The sequence below is a fragment of the Electrophorus electricus genome, chromosome 13 (genome assembly GCF_013358815.1).
Source record: "Electrophorus electricus isolate fEleEle1 chromosome 13, fEleEle1.pri, whole genome shotgun sequence".
NCBI classification, from domain to species: Eukaryota; Metazoa; Chordata; class Actinopteri; order Gymnotiformes; family Gymnotidae; genus Electrophorus; species Electrophorus electricus.
This window is the reverse complement of record NC_049547.1, coordinates 20,880,054-20,891,046: the sequence shown is the minus strand read 5'-3', so window position 1 is coordinate 20,891,046 and position 10,993 is coordinate 20,880,054. Positions and strand designations below refer to the sequence as shown.

Sequence of the window (10,993 nt, the reverse complement as noted above, 5' to 3'; positions counted from 1 at the left end):
TGTGCTGTGTTTGGGAACGCTGGATTTAACCTGCCGCAGGGTTTATCTGATCACATGCAACAGTATAAACGTAAACAGATTTGCTGTTTGGGATTCCTTATAGATTCCAGAGCATAAGAAAGTGACAGAGTAGCTGATGTATGATTTATTATTTTATTATGATTCATTATTGTTATCCTGCTGGACTCGCATGGTCAGAAAGGGTTCAGGTTAAAGAGAAGACTTATGTGAGATAAAAGCACATTCTGGGTTTATCGTACCTGCATCTGTATCTACTGCAGGTAGACTGTCGATCACTGGAGACCAAGCTCTCTCACTCTCACACACACACTCCATACTTAGGTCTAGGTAACAGATTTTCCCAGCTCAGTCTCTTCCTCGAGGTCTTCAACTGTCTAAAGGTGATAAAAGTGTCACGGGTGACGTTCACGGGTAACGTTTCCTCTAAACTTCTTGCCCTGTTGCTGCTGTCTTTAAATTGCTTCAAACGGACTTTCTTGGGTTTGTTTTCTGCATTAAATACTTGGAGATTTTGCTCTGTTGTAGGAGACCGCTCACCCCCGTGAAGTTTGACAGTTAAAGATTGATATAAAAAAAAAAACAATTAAGATTAGGGAGAAATTAATGTTCTATTGACTGAGAGAACCACTTTAATGATCAGTACTGGAATCACTATAAAGCAAAAAGGTAGTAAATGTATTTAACTCATAAATATACATTAGAATTTTTTGCAAGAGAAAATTTCAAGTCAGTTTTATTCTTTTACAAAAGACAAAACAATTACATTTTATTTTACAAAAATGGTATAATAGCCATCATAAGATACTCTGACTTCCCGAAACTGACCCATGCTTTTCAGCATGGCAGAGCTGAGGTGAGAAGCTTGACCACCAGTACCGAAGTCAACAACAAAAAAACCCTCTGAGAACCTTTCCCAAACGCTGGTTGAAACCATAAACAGCATCGTTTTCCCAATCCCAATACACTTAACAAATGACTTATTACACGTGAGCGTGTGTGTAGATCAATGTGCTGTCGTAGAGGAAGGAGGTACTTCCATGAGACGGCCGGGCACCAGACTCCGGTCACTCCGGTGACAGACGTGCCCTGTACATTCACTGGTGTGGAGGATGTGCCCCTGTCGAGGTCAAGGGTCAATTTCCACGGGGGTGACAGTGATAACGACGTCCTCGTTGCCGCGGCGGACCACCACGCGCAGCACTGCATGTCTTTTGATGGCGGCACTGACGTCCGTCGCCGCGGAGATCGGCTGGCCGTTGATGGAGATGATGACATCGTGTTCTTTTAGCCCGCCGCTGGAAGAGAGAAGGGCGAACGGAGAAGAAAGCAAAACATGGACAGAGAGAGAACGAGAGAACAGAGAGAGAAGGAGAAGGAAGAGGTGTAAAAGAGTGTGCACGTGTGGAGAGACAGGGTTAGTGTCCTTATTTTAGGATAAACCTCTCAGTTTACATCACTGGTACTGAACCCCTTCCAGAAGCAATCAAACACTCCCAGATGTTTCACACACTTTTGTCTAGGCTGATTCCAAAGCTAACACTCCCTGTTTGTATGTCATGTGTTTTCTTAGTCGCTACAAAACTGTGCCGTCCATCAAAACATCACATAAAAACCCGTCAACTCCAGGCCACTTTAGCACAGAAATATTCTCCTCAGCTAAAAATCATTCAACTTTCCAATAAAAGGACTGTAACAGAGGCAACCCAGTCAGATCTGAGATGTTTCTGGATCTGTGCTGAACAGATGGACAGTGAGTCTAGTGTGTCTCAGTCTAGTGTGTCAGGGTGATGGGAGTGAGAATGTGAGTCAAAGCTCTGTTTCACATGTACAGAGTTAGCAAGCGTGTGGTGCATGAGACCACAGTTCCCAGTCACACAGGCACACTGGTGCTTTTTTAAATTATAATCAGGCAAACAGACTGTGGCCCACCTGGGTCTGCTGCCTAAACATGTCTGTCATGGTTCCCGAGGTCAGTGGACTGAGGATAAATATTGTATCTGGGACTGGCTTGTGTGGTTTCACCATAAAACACACACGCATGCGCACACATACACGTACGCATACACATACACACACACATATATACACGTACACACACACACACACACACACACACACACACACACACATACACACTCTACTGTTAAATTGTAGGTCCCTGAAAATACTGACTGAGAGGATTTTTTTAAGATGAATAGATAGATATGTGGGTCTGAGAAGTTGCTAGTGTGTGTGTGTGTGTGTGTGTTTGTGTGTTGGGGGGGGTGAAGGGTTGGAGGTCTAATATGAATTTGAAATATAAACATATGTAGTTTGAGATTTCCAAAGTCAATATCGTTCTCAGTGTCAACAGTATAGTGTGTCACCAGGACAAAATATGGTATCTCAGTGCTGTGAAGGGAATTTGATCACTTTAACCTGCTGGCCACAGTGAAACTTACACGGCAGCTGGGGTTCTGGAGATGACCTCAATGACATAGACCCCAGAGGTCACATCAGGGAAGTCTGTCTGCTTCCTCTTCAGCTCTTTAGCCAGTCTGAGGAAAGATTGACATCTGACTGAAGAGGAAACACTCGAGGAATTTGCTATGATGCCCTCTGATTTTAACATCTTGGGTTAAGGTTAGGTTTAGGCTTAAGGTTAGTTAGGGTTAGGATTAGTTAGGGTTAGGGATAGAGTTAGTTAGGGTAGGGTTAGGGTTAGGGCTAGTTAGGGTAAGGTTAGTTAGGGTTAGGGCTAGTTAGGGTTAGAGTTGGGGTTAGAGTTAGAGTTAGGGTTAGAGTTACTTACTCAGGGCTCAATGTCATCATTCGAATACCAATGTACTTTTTCTTACTTGCTCCTCTACCTGTCAAGAAACAGAATTATCAGCCTGTACGTCAGTTTACTAAGACCCTGACAAAGAGGTTCCTTAACATGAATAAAGTCATATCATGTCCGCTATGACACGAGCAGAAGGCGTTAGGAACCTCTCTGTCTGTCGTAGGACTCTGTGAGGAACTGTCGGATCTTGTCTGACGGAATGGCAAAGGAGATCCCTGCTGTCACCTTGAGAGTGTTGATCCCAATCACCTCGCCATCCTGCAGAGCACATAGCAATGGACAGAATTAGAATTAGAGTTAGGGTTAGAGTTAGAGTTAGGGATTAGAGTTAGGGTTAGAGTTAGAGTTAGGGTTAGGGTTAGGGGTTAGAGGTTGGAGTTAAGGTTAGGATTAGAGTTAGGATTAGGGTTAGAGTTGGGGTTAGAGTTAGGGTTAGGGTTAGGGTTAGGGATTAGAGTTAGGGTTAGAGTTAGAGTTAGGGTTAGGGTTAGAGGTTAGAGGTTAGAGGTTAGAGTTAGGGTTAGGATTAGATTTAGGGTTAGGGTTAGAGTTGGGGTTAGAGTTAAAGATAGGGTTAGAGTTAGACTTGGGGCTATGGTTAAGGATAGGGTTAGGGTTAGAGTTAGGGTTAGGGTTAGCGTTAAGGATAGGGTAAGGGTTAGAGTTGGGATTACAGTTGGGGTTAGGGTTAGGATTAGAGTTGGGATTAGGGTTTGGGTTAGGGCTAGAGTTGGGGTTAGGGATAGGGTTAGGATTAGAGTTAGGGTTAGAATTGGGATTACAGTTGGGGTTAGGGTTAGAGTTGGGGTTAGGGTTAGGGTTTGGGTTAGGGTTAGGGTTAGGGTTAGACTGACAGAGCACACAGCCAGGGTTAGGGTTAGGATTAGGGTTAGAGTTAGGGTTAGACTGGCAGAGCACACAGCCAGGGTTAGGGTTAGGATTAGGGTTAGGGTTAGGGTTAGACTGACAGAGCACACAGCCAGGGTTAGGGTTAGGATTAGGGTTAGAGTTAGGGTTAGACTGGCAGAGCACACAGCCAGGGTTAGGGTTAGGATTAGGGTTAGGGTTAGGGTTAGACTGACAGAGCACACAGCCAGGGTTAGGGTTAGGATTAGGGTTAGAGTTAGGGTTAGACTGACAGAGCACACAGCCAGGGTTAGGGTTAGGATTAGGGTTAGAGTTAGGGTTAGACTGACAGAGCACACAGCCAGGGTTAGGGTTAGGATTAGGGTTAAGGTTAGGGTTAGACTGACATAGCACACAGCCAGGGTTAGGGTTAGGATTAGGGTTAGGGTTAGAGTGGGGGTTAGGTTAGACCACACAGCAGTGGCCACGCACACTCCTTCACTCGCACTCTCATACACATAAGACACCACAAACACTTAAACAAAGAGAAATGTTTACCAAATTAACCAGAGGCCCTCCTGAATTTCCATACTGTTAAAAGTGGAAACAAATGAGAAAAGAACATCTTATAGGAGTGTGTGGGAATGTGGAGTGTATTTGCTCTGAGCCACACACTGACAAAAACTGTAAGTTAAGAATACCAATTAGTAAATTATATAGTTAGAAATAGGCGAGGCTGTTCTCCACGTCTCTGTTGGGGTCCACTTACATTGATGATGGCGTCGGTCTGGACGTAGTCCATGTCAGAATTACGCAAACCCAGCTCCCTTCCACCTCGCTGGGTGGTGCTCACGATCCCCGTGGTAACCGTGTTTTGGAGGGAAAATGGGCTTCCAATGGCAACCACAAACTCACCTGGTCTGAGGTCAGCCGAACGGCCCAGCAACAGCACCGGAAGTTTGCTCTAGGGGACAGGAAACATGTAATTCTGTTACTGTGTGATGACTGCTTCTGATTACATTTCATGTCAGGATTTTCTAACAAGTTCAGGAGTTCTGTAATCATGGCATCTATATTTTAATCCAAATTATAGCAGATTTATGAGCCTGTTATGTCAGTAATATCTGGAGTTGATGATCGTGTAACCAAACCCCAGTTTTCTGTCCTGTAAGCAGCAAAGTTGCAACATCAGAGAGGAACTGTTATCATGTATCCATTAAAAAGGAGTTAGCATTTGAAATTCAGGCCACCTCTGAAACCTTATCGCTAGGCAACCTTTATGACTTCATGGAAAACCGGGTGCACACTGATCACTTAAAGGGCATCCGTATGGAAATGTGCTTTTTCCACTTCCTCCCCAGAATCATTTCCGGAATCTTCCCCCTCCCAGCATGGAGACTCACCAAGACGGGCAGATACGCGTCATGAAAACAGAGACGTGTGTCTAGCCACGGCGGTGCTGTGCATTTTGTTTACTCACAGTAAAAATAGAGAGGGAACAGACAGCATGGAACTGATACTGATACAGAAAGCAGACACACTGGTTTCCTCTGGATCTGTTCATGACTTATGGGTTTATCCAAACACCCCGTTCCAGAGAGAGCTGCAAGCTTGCAACCTGAGTCCTTTGCTGGTGCTGCAACAGAGATGTTTGCTGGGTCTGTGCTTTACCCAAGGTGCCAACGACATGTCCAGAGGCCCAGCCTGCCCAGATGAGCTCATCTGAACACACATTGCGTGTCTGTGGTAGAATAAACAGTTACTCAGTGCACCACAGTTACTCAGTGTACCAGTTACTCAGTGCACCACAGTTACTCAGTGTACCAGTTACTCAGTGCACCACAGTTACTCAGTGTACCAGTTACGCAGTGCACCACAGTTACTCAGTGTACCAGTTACTCAGTGCACCACAGTTACTCAGTGTACCAGTTACTCAGTGTACCAGTTACGCAGTGCACCACAGTTACTCAGTGTACCAGTTACGCAGTGCACCACAGTTACTCAGTGTACCAGTTACTCAGTGTACCAGTTACTCAGTGCACCAAAGTTACTCAGTGTACCAGTTACTCAGTGCACCACAGTTACTCAGTGTACCAGTTACGCAGTGCACCACAGTTACTCAGTGTACCAGTTACACAGTGCACCACAGTTACTCAGTGCACCACAGTTACTCAGTGCACCAGTTACTCAGTGCACCACAGTTACTCAGTGTACCAGTTACGCAGTGCACCACAGTTACTCAGTGTACCAGTTACTCAGTGCACCACAGTTGCTCAGTGTACCACAGTTACTCAGTGTACCAGTTACTCAGTGCACCACAGTTACTCAGTGTACCAGTTACTCAGTGCACCACAGTTGCTCAGCGTACCACAGTTACTCAATATACCACAGTTACTCACTTTTACTCATCAGTTACTTAGTGTTACTCATCAGTTACTCAGTGTACCAATTACTCAGCACACTAGTTTCTCAGTGTACTAGTTACTCAGTGTGCCAGTTACTCAGTGTACCACAGTTACTCAGCATACATGTTACTCAGTGTACCAGTTACTCAGTGTACCACAGTTATTCAGTGTTACTCATCCGTTACTCAGTGTACCACAGTTGCTCAGTGTACCACAGTTACTCAGTATACCAGTTACTCAGTGTACCACAGTTAGTCAGTGTTACACAGTGTTACTCAGTGTACCACAGCTACTCAGTGTACCACAGCTACTCAGCGTACCACAGTTACTCAGTGTTACACAGTGTTACTCAGTGTACCACAGTTACTCAGTGTTACACAGTGTTACTCAGTGTACCACAGCTACTCAGTGTACCACAGCTAGCTTCATTCTCCTACTGTAGATGTCACTACAGAGTGATAACAAAATGGAGACACAGTAAGATGATTAAGTCCATTCATGCTCTGTAGCTCTGCATCAGGCCGAGTGACCTGGCAGTCCAGGACAGTAAACCGATCCGGAGGTTCAGACAGTGAAGCGTGTGCAGACCGGACCTGAGCTCACGAGGTAGGGTTATAAATAGAGATAAAGAGGATGATGATTGGTGGGTGAGAGGAGACATCCCGCCTCTACCACACCTCTCACTTCTCTTCTTCCATTCAGCTGGGATGTGAAACCGGAATAGCGTTACCACTGGCAATTCCGACCAGAGCACTGGAGATCACAGCATAACCATGTGGGTAGAGAGGGACAGATAAAGGGAGAGAAAGGGAAGAGAGAGAGAGAGAGAGAGTGTGGAAGAAGGAGTGAGGAGAGCCATAACTGAGTCATTTGAGTATAAAATATAAATGTATCGGTCATTTTTGGATATTTAATATAGAACACAGCATACTACTTAAAACAACATTTGCTAATGTTCACGGTTGACTGACGTTCTGAGTCTTGTGCGTAATAGCAAAACACGTTACAGTCAACGTACCCATCGGCCCTTCTCTATAAAAGTGCCAAAGCATGAGATCACAATACAAATACAAGGTCATTCTATTTTCACACAACCAACTAACCACAGTCAAGCTAAGGCAGCCATTTTGGCCCAGTATGGAATTCTTGTCAGCCATTTTGAACCTGCATGAAACACAGGTTTGCACTTAACACCCACCTTGTAAAACAAGTGTCCCATCTTTCTCTAGACTGATGCTGTCAGACAGAAAACCAACCTCTTTACTGGTGACTCCGACTGGAATGTTTACAAACCTGCCTTATTCTCCCACAATGTTTCTGATGTAACCTCACAGAAGGGAGTTTTCACATTACTATAAAACCAGCACCACGAACACAACTAATACTGCACGAGTCATTTCGGCATGTGTACTCTGTGAATAAGGCTCTTCAGGACAGGAAAGGACCAGTGAACATCTCAACCGCTCTGCGTTACTAACGGGTTACTCTAGGTTACCTTCGGTATTTCAATTGCTTCTCTAGTAAACAGATATCACCTGTGCGCAGCAAGTGACCCCAGGCTTTCCGTGTCCCAACCCTGATAACATGCGATGACTGCATTATATGTCAGGCAGTAAGCTAGAAACCTCTGGTTTTTATTGAAAACAAGGTGTGTGCACTGGATTGCCAAGAGAAGTTCCTCAAGGTTATAAACGTTTGAGGGGAGAACTGTTTAACCTATAAATGTCTTCTAGTAGCTGTCAGTGGTCATCAGTGTATTTCTTTAAAGGGTCCTTGAGGGCAGTTGGGTAATGCAGTCATGAGGAAGACAGAAGTGTTTGTGCTTGCTTATGTCTGACCTTTGACTCGACCACCAGACGCCCCCTGTCAACGTCAACTTGACCCCAGTGTCTGGTTATGGCACTGCATCCTTATCCACTTAGGTTATAGGCAGAGCACAATACCATTAGGAATTCACACAAGCAACACTTTCAATGGATGATGCAGATACATGTGTCAAAGATAAGGCCCCCAAAGAGAAGGGAGAGCCAAAATGAGATGAGAGAATGAAATAAGGAACTTCTTCCAGTTAAACGCAAAAGGTACAATCCTGCATTTCTAAACAGCACCCATAAGGTAAGGCAATCGGACCCTTATCAGAAAAAACACACCCAAACACCACTCCATAACCCCATAACAAACACACCAAAGACCACTTCATAACTCCTATAACAAACACACGCCAAACACCACACCACAACTCCTATAACACACACCAAACACCACTCCAAACCTATTATAACACACACCAAACACCACTCCATAACCCCATAACAAACACACCAAAGACCACTTCATAACTCCTATAAAAAAACACACGCCAAACACCACACCACAACTCCTATAACACACACCAAACACCACTCCAAACCTATTATAACACACACCAAACACCACTCCATAACCCCATAACAAACACACCAAAGACCACTTCATAACTTCTATAACAAACACACGCCAAACACCACACCACAACTCCTATAACACACACCAAACACCACTCCAAACCTATTATAACACACACCAAACACCACTCCATAACCCCATAACAAACACACCAAAGACCACTTCATAACTTCCATAACAAACACATGCCAAACACCACACCACAACTCCTATAACACACACCAAACACCACTCCAAACCTATTATAACACACACCAAAGACCACTCCACACCTCCTATAACAAACACACACCAAACACCATTTCATACCTCCAATAAGAAATATACCAAACACCACTCCATACTAAATACATAATAAAGAATTGCAGATTTCACTGCCAGCAACCCTTTATGTTCAGCCTAAAAACCATATTTAACTTTCCTAACCAACCCAGGGATTTTATCTCCCTATTTCCAGCAGTAACAATCAATTTCCTCAGATGGTTTTGTGTGGGACTAGGAAGTGCAGCCTACAAGCCTCCCACATGGTTAGTCTGAAGGTGTAGTGGTTAGAAGTTCCTCATCCAGACTGCTATCTTCATAAATCATAAATCATAAATCAGCATAAGTCATTATAAATCAGCAGCTATTGGGAAACATTTCTGAGTAGTGATGAAACTTCGTACACGAAATTTCATACGTTAAGCTTTGAACCCAACTGAGAAAAAGTAATTGCAGGGTTATAATCTCACTGAAAGACTTATAGATTTATCAAGACTTATAGATTTATAAAGACTTATGGATTTATAAAGAAAGATTTATAAACACAGATTTATACTTATAGATTTATAAAGATTTAGATTTATAAAGACATAGATTTATAAAAACTTGGATTTATAAAGACTTATAGATTTATCACGATTTACATTTCTAGACTTAGATTTATAAAGACATAGATTTATAGACAGATGTATAAAGATTTAAATTTATAAAGACATCAATTCATAAAGACGGATTTCTACTTATAGACTTATAAAGACTTATAGGCTTATAAAGACTTATAGGCTTATAAAGACTTATAGGCTTATAAAGACTTATAGACTTATAAAGACTTATAGGCTTATAAAGACTTAGACTTATAAAGACTTATAGGCTTATAAAGACTTATAGACTTATAAAGACTTATAGATTTATAAAGACTTATAGGCTTATAAAGACTTATAGACTTATAAAGACTTATAGGCTTATAAAGACTTATAGGCTTATAAAGACTTATAGACTTATAAAGACTTATAGGCTTATAAAGACTTAGACTTATAAAGACTTATAGGCTTATAAAGACTTAGACTTATAAAGACTTATAGACTTATAAAGACTTATAGGCTTATAAAGACTTATAGGCTTATAAAGACTTAGACTTATAAAGACTTATAGACTTATAAAGACTTATAGACTTATAAAGACTTATAGGCTTATAAAGACTTATAGGCTTATAAAGACTTATAGACTTATAAAGACTTATAGGCTTATAAAGGCTTATAGACTTATAAAGACTTATAGGCTTATAAAGACTTAGACTTATAAAGACTTATAGGCTTATAAAGACTTATAGACTTATAAAGACTTATAGGCTTATAAAGACTTATAGATTTATAAAGACTTATAGGCTTATAAAGGCTTATAGGCTTATAAAGACTTAGACTTATAAAGACTTATAGACTTATAAAGACTTATAGACTTATAAAGACTTATAGGCTTATAAAGACTTAGACTTATAAAGACTTATAGGCTTATAAAGACTTATAGATTTATAAAGACTTATAGGCTTATAAAGACTTATAGACTTATAAAGGCTTATAGACTTATAAAGACTTATAGACTTATAAAGACTTATAGGCTTATAAAGACTTAGACTTATAAAGACTTATAGGCTTATAAAGACTTATAGATTTATAAAGACTTATAGGCTTATAAAGACTTATAGACTTATAAAGGCTTATAGACTTATAAAGACTTATAGGCTTATAAAGACTTATAGACTTATAAAGACTTATAGGCTTATAAAGACTTATAGGCTTATAAAGACTTAGACTTATAAAGACTTATAGGCTTATAAAGACTTATAGGCTTATAAAGACTTATAGACTTATAAAGACTTATAGGCTTATAAAGACTTATAGGCTTATAAAGACTTAGACTTATAAAGACTTATAGGCTTATAAAGACTTATAGGCTTATAAAGACTTATAGACTTATAAAGACTTATAGGCTTATAAAGACTTATAGGCTTATAAAGACTTAGACTTATAAAGACTTATAGATTTATAAAGACTTATAGGCTTATAAAGACTTATAGGCTTATAAAGACTTATAGACTTATAAAGACTTATAGGCTTATAAAGACTTATAGACTTATAAAGACTTATAGGCTTATAAAGGCTTATAGGCTTATAAAGACTTATAGGCTTATAAA

The 10,993-nt window shown here is 41.2% G+C and overlaps 1 protein-coding gene across 1 annotated transcript in view; it reads right to left on the bottom strand.

Moving 5' to 3' along the window:
- Positions 1 to 736: 736 nt before the first annotated feature.
- Positions 737 to 10,993, bottom strand: part of LOC113568073 (serine protease HTRA1A-like) — a 28,730-nt gene continuing 18,473 nt past the window's right edge. Inside the window, exons 4-9 of the mRNA XM_035533169.1 lie at positions 4,461 to 4,655; positions 4,250 to 4,282; positions 2,992 to 3,103; positions 2,813 to 2,870; positions 2,463 to 2,558; positions 737 to 1,316 (exon numbers count right to left, since the gene is read on the bottom strand). Of these exons, the coding sequence (XP_035389062.1) occupies positions 1,148 to 1,316; positions 2,463 to 2,558; positions 2,813 to 2,870; positions 2,992 to 3,103; positions 4,250 to 4,282; positions 4,461 to 4,655 (663 nt within the window). The 3' untranslated portion in view covers positions 737 to 1,147. The remainder of the gene's footprint in view (positions 1,317 to 2,462; positions 2,559 to 2,812; positions 2,871 to 2,991; positions 3,104 to 4,249; positions 4,283 to 4,460; positions 4,656 to 10,993) is intronic.